General features: G+C 29.5%; 3 protein-coding genes across 7 annotated transcripts in view; all 3 read right to left on the reverse strand.

Annotated features, from left to right (window-relative positions):
• Positions 1–3,455, reverse strand: part of LOC111628112 (kazrin-like) — a 36,393-nt gene extending 32,938 nt beyond the window's left edge. For 4 of the 5 annotated variants that reach the window (XM_023371838.1, XM_023371837.1, XM_023371839.1 and 1 more), the window contains exon 1: positions 2,952–3,455. In XM_023371838.1, coding sequence (XP_023227606.1) covers positions 2,952–3,006 — 55 coding nt within the window. In that variant the 5' untranslated portion in view covers positions 3,007–3,455. The remainder of the gene's footprint in view (positions 1–2,951) is intronic. The other variant, XM_023371835.1, reaches the window with a different exon arrangement.
• A 6,499-nt stretch (positions 3,456–9,954) lies between these two features.
• On the reverse strand, positions 9,955–15,057 carry LOC111628100 (vitamin K-dependent gamma-carboxylase-like). The gene is made up of 13 exons (XM_023371822.1): positions 14,736–15,057; positions 13,424–13,579; positions 12,964–13,129; positions 12,806–12,884; positions 12,449–12,555; positions 12,099–12,262; positions 11,846–12,003; positions 11,506–11,769; positions 11,269–11,423; positions 11,000–11,178; positions 10,758–10,885; positions 10,529–10,655; positions 9,955–10,115 (listed from the first exon to the last, which is right to left on the reverse strand). The coding sequence occupies exons 1-13, from the start codon at positions 14,848–14,850 to the stop codon at positions 9,955–9,957; spliced, it is 1,959 nt and encodes a 652-aa protein (XP_023227590.1). The 5' UTR covers positions 14,851–15,057.
• A 6,690-nt stretch (positions 15,058–21,747) lies between these two features.
• Positions 21,748–22,466, reverse strand: part of LOC111628101 — a 104,480-nt gene continuing 103,761 nt past the window's right edge. Inside the window, exon 22 of the mRNA XM_023371823.1 lies at positions 21,748–22,328. Coding sequence (XP_023227591.1) covers positions 22,319–22,328 — 10 coding nt within the window. The 3' untranslated portion in view covers positions 21,748–22,318. The remainder of the gene's footprint in view (positions 22,329–22,466) is intronic.

A 22,466-nucleotide genomic window follows, 5' to 3' on the forward strand; every position in this document is an offset into this window, starting at 1 on the left:
TCTTCCGCCTTTTAGGTGATGTTTTCTCACGTTGCAACGTAAATAATGATGAGCCAAACTGCATAGGCGGCTGTTTTGCACGGAGGAGTGAACATTTCTATTTTAAGTCGAAATTTTCCGAAGGGAAAACAAAGACGAGAAAGTTTGAATATCGTAATACTATTAAGCTAATTGATGGAGGAAATAAACTACTACTATTATTATTATAAGAATAATGCCACACTCACAATGTTCTAACCAAACAATAATCCTTATTAATATTCGAAATTAGAATCGAACTATCACGAACTTCTACAACTATTAATTACTTTTTAATTATAATAAAACTAACTAGAATCTTTTTGACATTAGCAGTAGTTAAATCGATTCGTTAACACGTATATCTAAGATAAGAGGTGGTATCGAGGTAACTAAAGAGCACAAATTAAGGATGACGCAAGCTAGTGTAGGTGGTCATCCATCTAAACGCTGGTTTGAAGTGTAGACATCATCACAAAGTACACTTCACCTTCGAACCGACCCGGTTTCTTCTCCATCACACCAGACTAGGACTTCTTTTTTTCCTATTTTGTCGAAAAATATAATCATATAATTTGTGGGTATTTAAAATGACAAAATTATCCCTTGTCATCTTATAGATAAAGTAATCTTCTAAGTATAAACTGGTTTCCATCTGACAGTCGACCCGACCCTACTTCCGACCTTTGAACTAGAATGGGTGGTTGGGTCATTGTGTGTAGTCATCAGAGCAGCAAAAGCACTTAATATGGGCGTTGATAATTCTGATTCCCTTTGTTGGCTCATCTTAAAAACTTCTGCAGCTCATAATCTTCTTAATGCACTCTAAGGATTGTTTTTTTTTTCCATATAAGTTGTATGTGTTATCAAATGTAAGATTGTCTCCGTTACGAATGATCCATTGCTAGTCACACACACACACAAAAAAATGCCTCTATTAATCATTTTAACTTTTATGGAGTGCGATGCCTTATATATCTCCGGACATATTTCTTTTTTATACTTCATATCCGTGTTCCCGACCATGATTTGCCGAATCATTAGATATAAAATTATCAAAGAACGATCTGAGAATGAGTTGTCTTACAATATCTGGGAGATCTTTACCGCTTTATCATCCACCGCTGCGCCCAGTCAAAGAACGAAAATTTATGGACTGCCTCGATTTAAATGGATTGTGTCCGGGAAGGGACAGTGAGAAGCTGGTCCCAATACAATTTTACCCCTCGAGACCCTTCCCTTTAATTCCCCCCTCGGGAAAGACTAGAAGAATTCCCAGGAATCGACTGCATTTTTATACGCCGTACAAGGGGGTGTAGTAGGAATAAAAAGGAGAAATTCTGCGTGTATTTACATACATATTAATGCATATAAACGGAGCTTTCGTCTGTGTAAATGTAGTTATATTCGACTATTTACTTCTCATTAATGGAGAGGCCATAAAGGAACTCTTGTTATTCAAGCTTTAGAACAATAAAGGACAAGTTTAGAACAAAAGAAAATTTTTATTTCGGTAACGTCGTGACTACCGAATTCAAAAACTGTTGTCACTCCATTTATTAGAGTATCGAGGAACTAGTTCTGTAAAGAATCGAGTAATTAATCTCCTTAAAACATCGAACAATACCTATCACTAACATCAACCGATGAGGAAGATATATAATAAGGTATATTAATACACACACCGCAAAAACAAGGAAAAAATAAATAAATAAATAAACACGCAAATCGCTTGAAAATATGTCAAGTATTGTTGCAACAATTTTTTTCCAACGTTATTAAATATCAGAATCCTTTTACCATTGGAAAAGAGATAAAGTAGGACAGACAAAGTTTCGTGTGCTCTTCGAGATATAAACAGGAAAATTTCCGTTATGTAAAGGATATAGATTACACAACTTCTACAGACGTATCTGATAAAGAAATCAACTTTATCCGTACAGAACGGAGAGGATTTAAAGTTACAAAGGACTAATTAAGTATCGATCCTTGTTAAATTCGCCTACGGTTTCGATACGTTCGAATTAACTCGACTCTGTCCGTAATCTGTTATAAATAAACTGGCTCTTCCGGAAGTCTAAATTGAACATTAAAAAAGAAAAAAGAAAAAAAAACAGGAAGTTGTAGAAACATTTATGGCTCGACGACATTCGGTAAATAGTTAATCGATATAGTGTATGTCCTTCTTCGATGGTAGCGCTCCGAGTGGAAAAAGAGCGAATTACAAAATTTTGGACACGGGTAAAGTCCGTCCCGGTGCTTTAACACGGGCGGGAGTGCTTACGGAGGAGCGGAAAGGGTAGAAAAATCAAATTTCTAGAGGTTTAAATGATAAATTAATAACAGTAGATTAGCATTAATTAAGCGTTTAATTGTTTTCGATCATAGGTGATGAGAAAATTTTAGCAAGAGATAAATGGGGGAAAAGGCCGCAGAGGCGTAATTAAGATGACTTAACAAGTTTCGACAGAGCGGATAACCTGTATATAAAGTGGCATTATACTTGGGAATTGAAATTGTAGGGGAAAAAAAGAAATGGAGGATAATGCGGGAAATTCATGGGGGAATATATGCAATCACGCCAACTAGATAAAAATTTCTCGAGCGGATCGTAATAATTCAATCACGATCGAGCTACGGTTACAGAAGCAAATTTATCAGAAATAAATTTGAAAATGTCATGTAATATAAAAGACTGGCGCAACCGGGACAAATACAATAGTAATTAAGTTCAAGGTCCCCCTGTAATCGTAATAATAACGTTATCAGAACAGAACAAACACAACGTCTCGGGATCTTATAACATTAGCAGGTTGCCCGCCGTTTTATAGGAGATTGGGTCGGCCCCTCCCTCTTCTAAGTTCTATACTTTATGTATATTTATAAAGCTAAGTCGGTCGAGGAGCGAAGTAAAACCAGAATTTGACACTTACCCGCCACCAAAGACTTGTAGTAGCCGGAATCTTTCCTTTCTATTCTCTCGGCCATCTTAACGCCACACAGTTAAGCCTAATACGGGGAGGGCACGTGTGCACCACAAACAAACAAAAGCTCCCTACTACACGTACACCACAGATTCCAGCACATTACCACTGCCAGCCATACTCATTGCCGATACTCTACAACGGATCCATACGCTGTGACGTCACAATCAATGATGTTGGTGGTAGAGCCGCGCCGTCTGACATCCGACGTCGTTCCTCCATGCTTTTCTGCCAAGATCCGCCGTGACGTCAATCCCGTGTCCGTTCGTGATACAACGCCATGTGCGAGTGCAGGTAGAGAGGTCCGACCAGGTGAGGCTCGGCCGTTCGATCAGGCTCATTCTACAGCCAACACCCCTGATGCACGAGTGAGATAGACCGTTTCTATACCTCGCTTCTGTCCACTTAGAACAGGTAACTTGTGCGAGTCGATCTGGATTGTTGCGTTTAATGCCACCAGAAATATTACCCCCTCTCTCTAAATAACTTTAATTACACAACCGACCACATTCCTTCTGCCCTTCAAAACCTAAAATACATTTAATTAAGTAAATCGGCACCGTTTACCCAGTTAAAAATACGCATTTTTCTACCCCTTTCTACCTCTACCTTCTTTCTAACCTTTATATCTAGTGATTTAACGTAATTGCTTCCTTTACTTCCGATTTAATCCGTTACGAGATCGTAAATTATATACAAAAAAGGGCATTCAAATTTCTAATACTGACAAATAACAAAGGTTATCGAACGTTAGCGTAGGAGGTCTTACCTATTCCATCAAAACAAACTACGTAACACCGGTGACATCATAATATAAATAATTAAGCAATGTCACGGTTACTGACCCAACCCGATGACTTTTTTTTTTACGTGTAAGGGACGTTTCGATTGGCTTAGAAAGGTGACGAAATTAAACCGATTGACAAATTTGATTCGATCAATTTCTTATTTGGGGGTAAGTTCCTATTGTGGAGGAATGTTGGAAAATATTGATCTGTGCCCATCTGACCATTAATTTAACACACGATTAAAGATTTAAGATAGTGTTTTTAATTGGATTCGCTTTTAAATGTCACGTTAGAAGATGCTTTCGTCGATCGAACGTGTCCCACTTCTCATCAAAAGAATTATGAAATGTGGGTCACATGCACTTCTTGTGATAAAAGAGGATGATTTTTTTCCTCCTCTCTCTTCGAAAGTTATGTGACTCTTAAAGCACTTGCAAGGTCATTGCGAACTTTGATCTTTTCGCTATAGGTTATTGTTATAAACGTACTACGGATGGTTAAGTGTTTATAAACGCAACCATCTACCTCAATCGACACAAAAATAACATTTACTCGTCGTAAAATTTATTATTTTTCCAGATAAATTTTTATATTTTTCCTCTGATAAAATGAAATTATCCATAACTTCTTTAAATTCTTCCCACGAACCAACAACAGGATATCTTTTTTTCTCCTCCTCCTCCTCCTCCTCCTCATCTTATACATTTTTTTAAATATAAATTTTATCCAAATAAATAATTATTTTTTCGTATAGAAGTTATATATATATATATATATATAAATGTAAAATGTATTCAATGCAGCAATAACATTTATCCAAAGATGCAAAGTAAGTCTGGTTTGACTAGAGCTAAACCCCAGTGAACCGTAGCATTTTGTAGCACCGGTTATGTGTCCATAAAACATGTTTAACGCTTTCCACCCCGCTACAACAACAGGAGAGCTGTTAGTAGTAATATTATTGCACTCGGACTCATTCTCTACCTTTAAACTGCTATAATATATACAGTATAATCTTATGAATTCCACCCTCTTGATAGATCTATTCGATTTTTTTTTTTTTTTTTTTTCATACGAAAGAGCAAATGGCGGGTTGTTAAAGACAATTTTCTAGTAACATTTTGACTTATTTTTATAAGAGAAAATGGGGGAAAAAAGTCAAAAAAATGATTGAGAATTTCGGGAATATTGAAGAACCGAAAGAACTTATGGTCATTTTGTGTATTCTCTGGTAGTTTAAGAAAATGACTTTTCTGGTTATACATGTTTCGTAGAAACGAACAAGTTTGATAACAATCCTTTTTTGGACAAGTTGAAGAACCTTATCGATAAAGAAAAACTTGGATACAAAGAAAAGAAGTGTATTTATTTAACATGTAAAAATCCTTTATTCTCTTTTAACCTATCAATTAACGTTGTATTGTGTATAAACGGGTGTGGCAAATGGGAGTTTAAGAAGCTACACCATACAAACAAATCGTAAAAAATTAATTAAAATTTTAAATTTAAGTACAGAATTTTTGCTGTTTTAAAACATTTCTTATTCTAAAAACGTTTGTGTTAATAAAATATAAGCAGTTCGTACGTTGGCTTCTACTAAATGTAACTCTTCACTACACGTCGCGGTGTATATACAATCAAATCTTCCTATACAGCTCCATTCCCATACAACGCCAACTCACAAGCAGATCTTCCTCCTAAATATTAAATAGATAATTCTTCGATCTTTATAAATTACTAAATGCGCGATTTTGTGTTGCAAAAGGCATTATCAACACCAGAAAATCACGACTTTTTAACCCTTAAACTTCGATTTCGGTGGCAAATATCGAGGATTGAGGCCGTATATTCAATGGATTCTCGATGTAATGTCCTCGTGTCCTTGCTATTCTTTGTGTATTGGTTATAGGGAATGGTTTAGCCCAATCCTCCGAGAAGCTTGGACGATTTATAAAAGTATATTTATAAAAATGGCTATATTACACGGGTATAATAAATCACAACTGTAAATATAATAAAGTTCTTAATTATCTGACGTGTAATGAAGTTATAACGCTGCAAGATCCATTATGTTAAATCAATAGGGTCGAACTTACGATGGGAAAACAGCTACACGTGACTATAAAGATAAATAATGTAAGTAACGTCTAGTTGATATATTTATACTGTTAATAGGTAGACTGTTATGTGTAATATTTTCAAAGATATACAGTTAATGATTCTATTTATGAACTGATACGATTAGTTTGTAATATAACTATCATTCATAGATTTTTACGAGGTATATTTTTATTATTATAATTTTTTTTGTTATGTCTTTGTTTAGTATGACCTTTCGTTGTTCGAATGGCAACTGCCAGGTTATGACATATCTGGTGACACTGAGTCGCGATTTTAATAGTCATTTTCCCTCCGTCCTAACCGTAAATAGGTCTTAACGTGTTTTTTATACATGAGCGGTCTTAATTATACATTGTTTATCAAGGTCTACTGCAAAATTTTGTGTAAAAATTATAATAATTTTGTATTTTATAAATGTAAGCTTTAAAGTTTTTTGTCGAATTCGTAACTTCTTTAAAGTAGTGTGTAAAAAAAAGTATGTTTTTAAGGATGAAAAAAAGCTAGGATTTTTACACTTTCTGACGATGAAAAATGCATTTTTTACACTTTATAAAGAGGAAAAATTCATTTTAACACGTTCTGAGGACGAAAAAAAATGCATTTTTACATTTTCTGATGAGGAAAAAATGCATTTTTACATTTTCTGATGAGGAAAAATGCATTTTTACACTTTCTAAAGAGGAAAAAAATATATTTTTATACTTTGTAAGAATAGAAAATGCATTTCTACACTTTCTGAAAATGAAAAGATGCATTTTAATTCATACTAAAAATGGAACAAAAGTGTATTTTTACAAATTCCGAGAAAAAAAATCTTTAAAGTCAAAATAATCTATAGTTTTAAGTTAATAGATTTATAATAAATCAACATTAAAAAAATCAATTTAATAATTTCTAGCAAAAATAAAAGAAAACTCTGTTTTTTTTCTGTTTTTTTCTTGCTGCCATTTTCCTCCGGGATATAAATTTTGTAGAAGACAAAATTGCACTTCCTTATTCTTTCTTTAATCATCTTTAGAGTAATAAACTATGTATAATGTTTACACGGCTTCAATTTTGGAAACAGATATGAAGTTTTTATAGATTCCATTACCATATCATCTGAATGCTCTCGTTCTGGATGACTTTATAAATCTTCTGTTGCTTCGTGAGCAGCTAATGACATTCATAATTAATGAGAGAAACCTTCTTCTTTTTACTATATATGTAAGTAATCTTACGAAAAATTAAAATAACTTGTTACATTAACAATTCTTTGAATGTACGGAACAAATTTTTAAGATGGATAAATGAAGAAAAATACGCTGAAAAATTAATTAAAAGGTAAAAGAATACGTAAATTATTATACAGATTAAAATTATTTCTTATTTATTATTTCTTACGTCAGATAAGAACACGTGAATGGATACAACTGCCTGTTTAATGTAAGAAAACCTCTTAATTCTCTCGTTCTGCTTGACTAAAATCCATCTGTCGCTTGGTGAATAAATCAATTATATTTCAAATTAACTGGTTCATATAAACAATTTTTTATTTAAATTATAATTACACTAAGGTCAAATTTCGATATAACGCCCGTCTATGTAGCGTCACCCTTATATAGCGCCAATCAATGCTAGCAAATGGGATTTTCCACATATCTCTGAATTACCCCCGAAAAAACCATTTTTATCACCAAATCACTCTTCAAACTTATGTATTAATTTCATTATTTTAGATACATTTTATTGTTTCGCATTCTTCGATTTAGTGTCAATGGTTGTATTTTATTGTTTTTTGCAAATTATAATAATTCTCTTAATTATTTTACACGTAAAATTAGTATAGAAGCTTATAAATTTACACAACGTAACTGTTTAACAAAGTATTATATTGTTAAGCAAATGTGCAATTCTCTAACTAATCCAATTGGAATATTGATAAGGCTTTTGCACATAATCAAGATGTGTCCTGCAGTTACAGCATCAGATACGGGGGAAGCTTGTTTCACGCAATTACCACATAACACACACAAGGAGATTTCTACCCAACCTCATACTCCGTCATCTGGTTAATGCGATTGACAAAACCTATTTTTCGATTGGGAAGACCTCCAGAGAATCCAAATGTCATAATACTATTTGAAAATTTGATAGGGATATCTCGCACGGAGATAAAATCACCAATTCCTCTCTAAAATTGAGCTTAAAACATTATATTTTCCCATTATAATCGCTTCTTACACCCCACCCCTAAACGGGCGCTTTGTAAATTTAATATTATTTAGCTTGAAATTTTACAAATAAACTCGTTTATAAAAATCATTTTAAAATGAAAAACAAACAACTAAAATATTATTTTATTTATTTATTAAATCTTTTCGTGGGCCTCAGAAATCTTTTAGGGTTTTTTCCCTCTTAAGCAGATTATAAAATACAGCATTGTTCGAGGGTGTAAGGTTGCATTGAGGCTCCAAGGTATAAGAGGCCTTTCTTGTTATCTAATAATAATATATTTAAAGCGTGAGGCCCTAAACCCTGATAGAATGAGGCCTTAAGGCCAATATTGATATCAACAGAATATTTATTTGATGAATGGACAATATTTTCTTACATAAAAAGTCTATTAGTGTTCATTTTTACATTGAAACTAATGAATGATTAGAAATATTCTTGAAGAAACGAACAAAAATTAGAGAGTGATATCTTGATATTTCTTTGAAATGTAAAGCTTTTTCTGAATGGTTATCTTTAAGTCGTGTCTTGTGTCATCTATTCGTCACCGACACGTGACGTGCAGGCAAAGGATGCTGCAAGATATCGACTGACAGCTTCTGATTGCCTTGGCAGTGTCCTTCCTCATCTTTCTTTTATATTGATGTCACTATTAGCATTTCGGTTGCGAAACTTTTCTACTTCTTTATTTATCAAAAAAGCATTAGTTTTTAGATTGCTTAAAGCTTAAAGATTGATCAATTTTTATAGTTTGTTCTAAAAACCGAAAATCCTTCAAAAATCCTGAAGTCCTTCAAACGTATCCTGAAGATCCTCGTATTGCTCCACGCCATCAAACGTCTTATCAATTACTTTTATTAAATCTAAACATTTTTAATGATTAAAAAGCTTATTTTTTCATATATTTTATACAAAATAAAGAATTTTTTTTTATTAATTTATAGAGTATTTAATATAAAATGTATTATATATATTTTTTATAGAAGGAAAAAAGGATTTGTTACCTAAGTCTCATTCATTTGTACTAATTTTAAAATCCTTCACTTCGAACTAATTAAGTTTAAAAGAGATTTATTAATGCCTTACCGTGACAAAAGACTTAAGATTTCTAATTATAATATAACAGAAAAGAGGAAATTACATGATCAAAGAGCATTTTGGAACCAATCCAAAATATAATTTTGAGAATAATTTCGGTTTTGATGGATTTATTTGCCATAAAAAGAGCGAAGAATTGATAATGGAGCGGGTGATTACGGCGAGAATAGGGTAGAATTTAAGCTTATGGAGGCCCCAAATTATATAAGAGGACCTAAATAGTAGCAGATTTAAAAGATTAATTAATAAAACTGTTTTATTTACCGTAAATGGAGTGTAAAGAAGAGATTGAAAATTACATTAATTTAAAAATAAATAAATAATTTTTTAATAAATTCTTTTGGTATTCATGTAATATTTTCAATTGGAATAAAATATAATTCTTACGCATAATTTGCTTTAATATCAATAAAAAAAAAAGAGGAATGTTTACAAAAATAATATCAAAAGAATTTCTTAAACATTCGTTAAATTATACTTTTAATCGTAGTTTAAGCAAGAATTTCAAATANGTATTTAAAGAAGTACAACAAAAATAGTTTTTAACACCAAATGTTTTGCAGGCATCTGAAAAAAAATATATATTTATCATTTAATTTCTGTATCACATCAATACTTTTGACAAGATAGTACAGTAAAACCTCATTTTCAAACATAATTCATTCCTAAAACTTGTTCTAAAACCAAAACAAATTTTCCCATAAGTGTTATTAAATAATCTCGATTAATTCTTAAATTTCTTGCCTTCTTTTCCACATCAAATATTTATTCCGCATTATATTTTTATAAATGTTCATGGATGATGACTTTGATAATTTTAATTCCTGTTCCTCTTTCTGTTTAAAATATTCCATTTTTCTTTGAGGATTAATTCCGTGGAATTTACTAAAATCTATAAAGAAAAACACTTATATGTAAATTTTAAATGAGAAAATGTGTTTTTTGCATACTTTGGGGGTAGAAATGTGTATTTTTTCAAATTATGAGGATAGAAAAGTGTATTTTTACATATTATGAGGGTAGAAAAGTGTATTTTTACATATTATGAGGGTAGAAAAGTGTATTTTTACAGATTATGAGGGTAGAAAAGTGTATTTTTACAGATTATGAGGGTAGAAAAGTGTATTTTTACATATTATGAGGGTAGAAAAATGTATTTTTACAGATTATGAGGGTAGAAAAGTGTATTTTTTGCACATTCTGAGGATATACAAGTGTATTTTTACACACTCTGAGGATAAAAAAAGTGTTTTACACGTTCGAATCAATTAATAATCGATATTTTTATGACTTTAAATCAATTACTTCGATCGATCAAGCTTCTCTTCCATTCGTCATCCAATTGCATTTGAGTAGTGTTGATATAGATATACATATAGCATACAGGACTGTGTTTCAAAGGTATCACTTTGTGAAATTCTCCAACTGGCATCTGAAAAAAAGAGAGAATTATTTATTTATTTACATCACGGATTTTAAATGCAGAAAAAAAATGACTGAAAAGGAAAAAAATTCGAACAATAATATATCGTACTTGTAATATATCTGATTCAGTAAGATGGACTTTGTTTCCATTTGGGAATTCCACAGCTACTTCACCTTTAAGAATTTGTAGAGTTGTATTACCTAAATCTTCTTCCACGTAATTTATTAAATAGAAACCTTAAAAAATATATTCAAAAAATTATGTTTACAACAGAATTTCAATTGCGTTTTTATTTATTTATTTATTTAGAGAACGTAGGGAGGAAAAAATCGTTTATATTGTGATCTTGCCTGGAAAATCTGCCACAAAAACTACATCCAAATATTCAGATTGATCGAATAGATGATTTTCCGTTTCAATTAATTTATTTCTCCAGTCGGAAAGCTCAGTTAAGAGTGGAAGAACCCAAGTAACTTCACGAAAAGGGGACCAATCGGCTCTCAAAATATCGACCGTTGGATCGTATATCCTAAAAGAAAAAAAAAATAACAGAAAAAATAATAATAAAATGTATTTTTTTTCGGTGTTTTATGGGTGGCAATTCGCTAATAAATCACACCTCTGAGTAAATCTTCCATTCAGAGACATCCAAACATCGATATACATCTCGATATCCGAGATGTTGTACAATTGATGTATGCGTTGTTGTATGCAATTAGCAAATTGCTTGACCATGTCCGCGTGTCTCGGCCATCTCCAGCTGTCGGTCCAGGCCTGAAAGAATATAATAAATACAGAAATAACCAGCCACGTAGCACCATCTCACGTTCGAAAAACGTACTAGTAAATGTCTAACCTCCGGATCGATGTACAGATAATCATTTGTTTTCCTATTGATTACTGTTATCTTCGTATGGACGAATTTCCAATTATGTATCATCATATCCCAGGAGTAACCGTAAAGGCCTTGAGTCCACGTGTTATATCCTTTAGTTAACCAATGGGAATATGGTAAAAATCCTTGAATTAGAAAAAATAAGCAAACTCCGCCAGTCACTATCTTATGCTGAAATTTTATTTTGAAATTTTCCTTCTTCTTTGCGCATTTTTTTGGTGTTTTCTGTAAAAGAAAAAAAAATATGGCGCAGATTTTACGCGGAAATGGATTAGTGTAGGGAATTTTACGCTCTTCCTACCTCATTTATAGCATAGATGCAGTTTTGGTTGTAATTTGGGAGTTGTTTATGTAGTGTTATATACTTAAACCATTGGGGCATTTTATCCAAAAATGTTTTCGGCCAATCACACGGATAGAAAATGGGTATGGAAGCGATCATCATGTAAGGAAACATTCCTAGAAATTACATGTAATTACGTTTTACGACGTCGTTTCGGTACATAAAATTATATTTTTTATTATGAAATTTTATGTTTAACGATTATAATTACCTATTTGAAAGATCTGCGAGTTCATTAAATTAAAAGTAAGACAGAAAATCAGTCCTAAAGGACGGCTTTGATCGAAGAAAAGAAAAAATCCAATAGTAAGATCAAATATAAATCCTCCCCAATGTACAATAAATTTATCGATTTGATCTTCTGTTAAAACAAATCTTGAAAATAAATAAAATAAAATAAAATATTGGATTTTTTAAAATATTTTTTTTACATGAAAATAATTGGTTTAAATATGTTTTAATGCAATTATATATAAAATTTACATCATTCTTAAGGTTTATGTCATTAAAAAAACTAATATTTTAGGTTATAAGAAGTAATAAATTTATAAATTTTCTTACTTGAATACATTAAATACCCAATGGGTGGATAAATAAGGCATAGAGTGGCCTTGGACCCAATCTTTATCCATTTTTTTCAATCCAGCGATAAAATATACCAAAAAAATCTATGAAATATTTAAAATATTTAGTGAATTTTATTACAAAAATATCGAATTATTAAAATTCAAGGAGACAAAATTCTAATTTTTCGCAGATGTTAAGGCTAAATGTCGTGATTCGTTTATAATTAATCATTCGCACGTAATCTTTACAACGTGAATTTTAAGAAAAATTACACAATTTTAATTTCAAAATACATAAGAAAGTTTCTTACCGACCATTTTTCCTGTTAATTAATTATAATTATAGCCCTACCTGCCCTCTTAGAAGTGTGTAATTCCATAATGGGACGTGAGTATGATTATGTTTAAGGTTCCACCAACCGTCAAAACTCCTAAGGAAAAAAATTATTATGTAATTACGAATTATCTTGCTATATTTTTTTTTTAAATAAATAATATATAATTATTCACCAGCATTTGTTAGCATCGCTAAGAAATAAAAGAAATCCTAACCATCCGTAGAGATACGAATGATTATTCCATCGAGTCTTATCCAAGAGGAATAAATACCAGTAAGGTATCAAAAATAGAAGGCAACTTAATTTATAGAAGGCTCCAATCATAATCCCAAATGCTCCTAAGTAAAGAAAGAAGAATTTTAATTAAAATCTCATCCAGTAAAATGTAAGTATAACTAATTGTTGCCTGTGAAACTTGGATTTAGTAAAGAGCACAACACCAGGAATGACGATGAGTGTAGCTTGCTTCAGGCAGAAATCGAACCCCAAATCTTTCCGATAGAAGCATTACTCGCTTCAATTTCGTACCCTCGAGGCAACAGAATTATTAATAAACTTTACTTCGTATAAATATTTTGATAAATGGAAATATATTATATGCCATTTTAGACAGTATTTAGGTGCCCATTTACCTGTTAGCATGAGTAAATAGACCATGCACATCCATTTTAATGGTAAAGGAGAGATCGAATCGAACATTGGAAATCGACATTTCAATGGATCACCCCATCTCGAATCTGCAATGGACAAACCTCGTTCGTCTGGAATGTCTAAAATCATTACGATTCCTGAAATATTTACAATAATTTATTATAAAATTCCACTTTGATATAATTATATACAATTTAAGTCTATTATTAAGTACCATTTAAACTATTTTTTAATATAAATTACATTAGTTAAAACTAATTAAAAAAAATTACTACAAGTTTAATTTAAAGAGAGAATCTGTAATTTATTTTTATACGGTTTAAATTAAATTAGATTTAATAAATTAGCTTATAAATTTATTTTTTTTTCTAAATTAACACAAATCTATAGACTTTTCTATGGTAATATTATCATATAAATTATAAATAAAGATAAATTGCTATAGGCCTATATATATATTTTTCCTTTTAAGATTAAGTTGTATCATATGAAGGTGCCACCACCTAGATGAAGTCAAAGATTTCCGTGTTCAGTAGAGAAGTTGCATTTATCCATATTACATAGCCCTATAGGATAGACGGTTGCATTACGCGAGATTAAATTCAATAACAAACATGCCAAATTCAATAATGCTACTCTTAAAAAAATAGCAACTTCCTGAATGTTTCTGTATGAATTATCATCCGAAGATATGGACGTTACTTAGAATTAAGTGCCTTTTTTTTTATGAGAAAATATAAGAAAGAAGGAAGGAAAAAACATTCGTTACTATTTACCATTATATATTTCTTCGTTATTCTTTAAAAAATTATTTTTTAAGTTTATTTTATTTCCAATTTTTTTCAGACAATTTCAAACTGTTACAGAGTTTTTTACTATAGGATGAACCAAAAGTCGGTTAACCGTAACGAATGCTAACATGTAGATGCTCTTAAAATAATCCTATAATATATATATAGGTTAACTGACTCTTGGGCCACCCCTCTAAAAACAATCGAGATCATCAAGATGGTATGAGCAAGATGCTGATGTCGCTTCCCTAATTATATTTATATTAAAGGTAAATCAATTTAAAAATTAAAAAGAAAACTTTTAAAATATTCATTTTTTTATTTCAAATGGTTTAAAGTATCTGATTTAATTTCAGAATAACTTAACAATATGCCGAGTTTCAAGCTGGAGAAACGAAAGTTTAAAATTGATAAAATTTAAAATAATTAAAATTTATGAGATAAAATATCAATGAGAAGTGGAAAAGAAAGTTAAAAGATAGTGAAAAATTGATAAACTTACCGAAAAAGATTCTCATTACTGCTAAACTGGAAGGATCACAAGGACGATTTAACAAGCGGGTTATGTTAGAAAATGAGTTCAAATCCGATAAAGTGAATCCAAAATATTTCATCATTTTTTTCCCTCAACCTTCGACCATAAAAAAAAGGGGAATAAAAAAGGAAAAAAAGACGAAACACCTCGGGCACATTTACTTTACCTCCTTCTACTGTTTTTTCCCCGATTCACTCGGATTTATTTGTAGTAATTCGAGTCGAATATAATTACGTCTGGCGCCGATAATCTTTCACGAGATGCGGAGGAGTAACACCATCAAATATATTTATTTTTCTTTAAAAAATATATATAATAAAATTTATTTAAAAAAATAAATTAATTAAATTATTAATAATTTCACTTACCTTTTAAATGTATTACTTTAAAATTAATTTATAAGAGTTTTTTTCTTACCCCGATGGAAATTCAAAAATTGGCTGAACTATCTTAAGGGTGGGCAAGTAATGGCAATTCTTTATTCTGTTTGATCTCGGATGTTGTCGTCATGGTAACAGGTAATCGCCAGGTGTCGCCTACGATCCCATTAAGAGATGTAGGAACGATTGTTTTGCCATTGGATATAATAAGGCATCATCCATCATCCATAACGAACAATAATAAAATGCTACATCTTTTTATTTATTATTTATTTTTTCCTCCCCTCAATTATTTAAAAATCATCCGAAAAAACTTCTCGAGAAACTTTTTTTATATCTTCTTGAATTTCTACGATATTTTTTCGACTTAAATTTTAATAATTTACACCCAAAATATTGAGAAAACGAAGTTAAAACCGGAATTATATTATATATATATATATATATAATCAATTGTATTGGAGCAATTTCAAGAAATATTTTTAATTAGAAAATTCTTAAAATTCTTTAATTTCATTTTAATATATTTCAAATATTGAATAATATCTCCGGGATTAATTGTTTCGGCAATCTAAATATTATAAAATAATTTCATATCGGTTTGTATTAATTAAATTTCATTAAGAAAATTCTTAAAAAAAAATTCATAATTTATTTTATTTGATAAAATAAAAAAAAAAACACAGTTGAATTTTTCTTTTTATTTCTGTGTTTTTCTCGATAGTTGATCCTCTGTTTTCTTGCCAATGGACTTTTCCACCCCATCACATGACCGGTTGGGTGATAAACAAGTAGCCTAGGTTAGCTTGTACATTAATCCCATTTAAGCTTCTTTACTGCGGCTGTTGCATCTAATCTCCTTCTCTATATTTAAATATTTCCACTTTTGTCATCTAATTTTAACAGGTTTTAATTCGAAAATCTACTTTGCAAATTAAAACGTTTGAAGGAGATAATTTTCTATACAAATTCGAAATTTCACGTATTGGATTCTTCTAGTAAATTATACAGGATTAAGATCATCCTGTTAATTTTATACGTAGGAAAAAATAAATAAAAAAGTAAAAAGATTGTCATAAAGTTCTTTGTTTTTTTTTTTATTTAATCTTCGGCCATTAAAATGGAAATTACTTGTTGAAATGGTTGCTATTTTTGATAAGTGATTAAATTGGGTTCATTTGTTTATCTTTAGAAAGAAATTCCAGTTTTAAAAAGTAATCTGGGTTTAAAATCATTCTTAAACTTAAATTTATATAAATTTTTAGGGAATTATATTATAAATTTGCTTTATTTTAGGGAATATATCGTTTAAAAGTTGCAGGATTATATTTTCGAAAGGCCTCTTCCAATTTTATATTAAATATTAAATTCGAGGAAACTCTTCCGAAGAGGCCCTTTAGAAAGTAGTTTGAATGATTCTTAAATAATTTAGAATATTTTTATTAATAATAGAATATATTTTTGCCGAAAAGATTGCCTTAATATCGTTTGCAAAGAGCCTAAACTTTGAGATAACGAAGATTTTTCTTACTACAAACCGAGAGATTCTATTTAAAATTCGTTAAAATATAATCAATTTAAGGAATAACTCAAAATTAAATTTATAAAATAATCAAAGAAAAACTTAAAATTATTAAAATAATTCGAAAAAATTGGTTATTTTGTTTCCTAGCTGCAAGAGTCGATCATACTTTCTTGTTATTCCTTAAATTAAGTTAACCAGAGTCATAGTTTTTGGAAAAGAATTCGAGGAAGACATTGGCCTGATGTATTGTAGAAATATTGCTTACATAAATAAATAACTTGACAATCTCAAACTGAATTAGACTAGTAGACAGGACGTACGCGACTAAAGATGTCACTTCACCCTCTTTGATGACCATTCCGGAACAAAAGAAATAATTTATTGCTAGCAAGCAAAGCCACTAGAATTTCTATAACATATAATCGAAGAACGAGACTAGAATTGAATCTATTCTTCTATCGGTTCCAATTTATTCGAGCCATTGATTAGACTGGTCTAAAGTAGTTCAATGGTTCTATAACACGTCACTGACGTCCCCTAAAGAAAATTTGAAAAAAAAGAAAGAAAAAAAAAACAGCGCTTGCTTACTGTTTTATTACAAATTTTATAATAAAACACTGAGAAAAAATTCCTTTCCCTTTTGAGTTTCCGGTTGCGTCACTATAATAATGGGATAAGATAACGCAACACAAGAACGATCTGCCAAGGGGAGAGTGCCTCTCGGGAGGGCTTTCTATGGGAATTGGCAGCTTTTCAATTGTTAGACACGCGAAGAAAACTCAAAGAAACTACACGAGGTCAGCCAGTTGGTCAGGACCGAACCTGCAACTAGTGTTCAGTGGTTTTATCCATTCGATCTGTGGCAATACCGTAAGAAATTTTCGATACAGCTTGATGAAAATCTCATAAATCTGAGCTAAATTCTTCGTCTAATTTATATGTTTATCAATATATATTTGCGTTATACAGGATTTAATGTTTATTCTATTATCTAGGCTTGTAAATCATTAATAAGCAAGAATAATATTTATAAAATTATGAGTCATTTTTACTTACAAGAACTTGTTTCAATTGCATTTTCTTAGACCTACATTTTTAATTACAAAGTATTGTTTTTTTTCATAATATTCAAGATATTTCTGAAATTTTTCCACATGAAAAAATGTGAAAATTTTGTAATGAAACTCCAAGTTAATTACTTTAAATTAACTTGTAATTTACTATAATATACTCTCTGTTTTTTATTTAATCTATAGAAGATGCTGGTAGAGCTTGAGAGAGATGAAATGGCTGTTTGATTAGTTACAAATATGGTACCTCAATTCTTTTCTAAAGCCATGAACATGTACCAATAAAATAAGTACAGTTTACAAGTTAATTTTTATACATAAAGATGCTGGATTTTAGAGAACAATGATTCCATTGATCTTCTCACTTCTATCTTAATCTGGGGAAGATTCTATGATCATTGGAAAAGTATTACACAAGCACTCCTGTGTAGAAATCAAAAATATTCTCATAAACTGAATTCTTTACAAACAATTTTTCTAGAAATTTTGCCTGGAATTGTTCTTTTGGATATTCAGAGACTTTCCTCCTATAAATTTACTTCTGTATTTTTATAACTTTTTAAAATAGATTTTAAAAAGTTATAATAAAAATATCATGCAACTATATAAATTATATATTCAACTGTATAAATAATAGCTGTGAGTAGATAATTACTGTTTACAAGCGCAACCTTATGTAAATAAAACGGGAAAGTCCCAGTGAAAAAAAAACTTCTTCGTGCCTAATACAAAATAATGATAATAATAAATTATAATAAATATTTATTTAACAGCTAACAAGTAAATTCATCAATTAAACATTGATATTTACTGCGATTTTTAAGATATTTATTTGATCAGAAAATTAATATCCGCAGATTTTCGCTGGCAAATAAAATTGGTCAAGGTTGTGTAATTGCAAATAATCTAATAAATTATCTATAATAATATAATTTTATTACGGTGTCAGACGGTAAACAACGGGATTAAAGGGTAGATAAAATGGGTCACGGAACACCCAGATAAATAATTATAATATTGCCCGAATAGTTTTAAAAATTTCATGTTTCTATTTAAAAATAAATGAAAAAAAAATATCCTAAATAATGTAGAATAAATTGCCAAATTAAAAATATAATAAATTCCTACTTTTTTGTGTTTAAATTTGTATCAAATCTATAAAATTAGACATGTTTAGGGTGGTCCAGAAGTCAGTTTACCACTGTAAAGAATACATTTAACAATTTATTTGAATAAAATATATTGAGAACATTGTTCTGTTTTCAATTTACCATTTGTATTGTACTGTATTGTACCTACACACACACTAAATATGGCTTGTTAACTGACTTTAGAGCCACCCTTTATATATCTTTAATTGCAATTTAATTTTTATCACAAAAAAAACAAATTATATTCGTTTATAAACGAACAAACTTAATGAAATTTATGTCAAAGATTATTTAAAATTATTATGTATGAAGTTATCTTTATATATTGTATTATTATACAATTTAAGAGCCATAATTTAGATTAATATAAATGGATGTTAAAAATATTTTATCACATTTAAGTACATGATTAAGTTTAATTCATTGCATTATGAGATCATTATCATCCTTTTATAGGCCATAAAGGCTTGTTAAGGCCTTTAAGTCCTTTATAAGTTGAAGTTATATTCAGGTTAAATATAATTATTATATTTCAAAAAATTTAATTTTAATAAACTCCAAATAAAAATATATATTATATTATTCATTTTTAAAAATTAATATCTTAAATATTTTGAATTATGTTATTAATTTATAAATTTATTTATTTAAATATTTGAAGTAAAATGCAAAAACTCTGATAACATATAATAGTAACTTTTATTGTCAATCACAGTCATTTGTTTTTGTCATTTTTTTTTCACACACACCAAGGGCAAATAAATACAAGATTATACAAATCTGTGTGGCACAAAATTGGGTAAAGGATGGTTTAAAAAATAATAATAAATCACACACACACATACATACATGTACATATTGAAATTTTTTACACTTTTTTAAAGGAATTTTTCAGTTATCTGAGTGCCATCCAGCACTATTCTTTAACAATGAACTATCCATTAACATATAATACTTTGTGCATCGGTGCTTTAGTGCTCTTCTAGATTTATTGGAGTGAAATATTGTTTTGAGAATACCAATTCTAACCTTCTACTGAAATTTAACTACTTTAAACATCATGTAATTTTTTTTACACCAAAAAATTTATTGCTTCTATAGTATTTTCCAGCTTAATTTTTTATTAATTATTATTATTATTTTCAATTAAACATTACTATGATTGTCAAAAATCCAATTAACTATCACAATATAAGGAAATAGAATCAAAATTTTTTAAATTACAACAATTTTTTTTTCATAAAATTAAACTCATTTTTTTTCTTTTTTACTAATAAAACATCATCATTATCATCATTATTAATTTTTAACATTAACATCTCTCTTAAAGCTTTGAGGATCTAACTATGACACAGATAACTGGAGTGTAAAGATTGGTTCTTGATACATTACAATAATTGGAGATTAAGACACTGTGCAGAATATCACAAAAAAAACAATATTCTGAAGATATATTCATCGCTGTTATCAACATGTGCACCACTTTGTTGTTTTTTTTATAGAAGTAACTGTACAATGGTAAAAATTTAAGTGTACCAAATGTAACCTATAGAAATCATGTACATATCTACAAGTATTTAAACAAATTATAATATTTTTTTTTATTATTATTTTGTACAGTTCTCTTTATATAGAGAGAATTATTCTACAGATTCATAATCTTAGTCATGANTGATAACATATAATAGTAACTTTTATTGTCAATCACAGTCATTTGTTTTTGTCATTTTTTTTTCACACACACCAAGGGCAAATAAATACAAGATTATACAAATCTGTGTGGCACAAAATTGGGTAAAGGATGGTTTAAAAAATAATAATAAATCACACACACACATACATACATGTACATATTGAAATTTTTTACACTTTTTTAAAGGAATTTTTCAGTTATCTGAGTGCCATCCAGCACTATTCTTTAACAATGAACTATCCATTAACATATAATACTTTGTGCATCGGTGCTTTAGTGCTCTTCTAGATTTATTGGAGTGAAATATTGTTTTGAGAATACCAATTCTAACCTTCTACTGAAATTTAACTACTTTAAACATCATGTAATTTTTTTTACACCAAAAAATTTATTGCTTCTATAGTATTTTCCAGCTTAATTTTTTATTAATTATTATTATTATTTTCAATTAAACATTACTATGATTGTCAAAAATCCAATTAACTATCACAATATAAGGAAATAGAATCAAAATTTTTTAAATTACAACAATTTTTTTTTCATAAAATTAAACTCATTTTTTTTCTTTTTTACTAATAAAACATCATCATTATCATCATTATTAATTTTTAACATTAACATCTCTCTTAAAGCTTTGAGGATCTAACTATGACACAGATAACTGGAGTGTAAAGATTGGTTCTTGATACATTACAATAATTGGAGATTAAGACACTGTGCAGAATATCACAAAAAAAACAATATTCTGAAGATATATTCATCGCTGTTATCAACATGTGCACCACTTTGTTGTTTTTTTTATAGAAGTAACTGTACAATGGTAAAAATTTAAGTGTACCAAATGTAACCTATAGAAATCATGTACATATCTACAAGTATTTAAACAAATTATAATATTTTTTTTTATTATTATTTTGTACAGTTCTCTTTATATAGAGAGAATTATTCTACAGATTCATAATCTTAGTCATGAATGTGCTGACAGTTTCGAATGGAACTGGATATTTTACGAGTAAATTTGGTAGCCATCGTGTTTACAAATCCAACTAGAAAAAGCAGATCGGCAATAAAATTAAATATTGTACTAAATACAGAAAAATCTATGTACAATTTTTATAAATCTACTTTTTCGTATGTGTATATATATATATATATATATATTTTTATTTTGAATTTTTGAAAAAACAAAATGAGTAATCGCGAAAAATCACAATAAATTTATTTATGTGATCAGTATTCTTGGCAAAAAAATATGGGCATTCTATACAAATGTACGTGATAAAAGTTAAGATAAATTGTTTTTTTTAAGTGCATCGATTGAATCTTGCATCATTTATTATTATTATTATTATTATTATTATTAATTATTCTTTTAAAATCACAGGTGAACTGTACAAATAAACTTCTTAAAATCTTATTTTTTTAAATATATATATAATCTGCATTTTAAAGATAATACAGCACAACCATTGCTTTATAAGGCATATTCTCTTAAAGATATAATATTTCACGCCTAGAATCGGACATGATGCTTTCTCCAGATATTTATTTATGTATTTATTATTATTTTTTTTTGTAGTGTTGTCGACCACACGAACTCAAACTATTCTGTGATGAGTAATGCCAGAGCAGAGCCTCAACATCTCCATGCTCTAGGGCATTCTTCGTTAACTGGTGACCATCCAGTTAACAAGAAAGAAGCTGATACCAAGAAGTCATCCATTATTTAAGTCACACTTCCCTGCAAGGAAAAAAAAAGCATCTTGTAAATTAAATTATTATAACCTTTTTTTACCTTTTATTTTATATAAAATAACAGTAAATTAAATACACTTATTTAATTACAATTAAGTTTTAATTATCTTTTAACTAGAAAAAA

The sequence above is a fragment of the Centruroides sculpturatus genome, unplaced genomic scaffold (genome assembly GCF_000671375.1).
Source record: "Centruroides sculpturatus isolate CEXI.00-Female unplaced genomic scaffold, Cexi_2.0 scaffold430, whole genome shotgun sequence".
NCBI classification, from domain to species: domain Eukaryota; kingdom Metazoa; phylum Arthropoda; class Arachnida; order Scorpiones; family Buthidae; genus Centruroides; species Centruroides sculpturatus.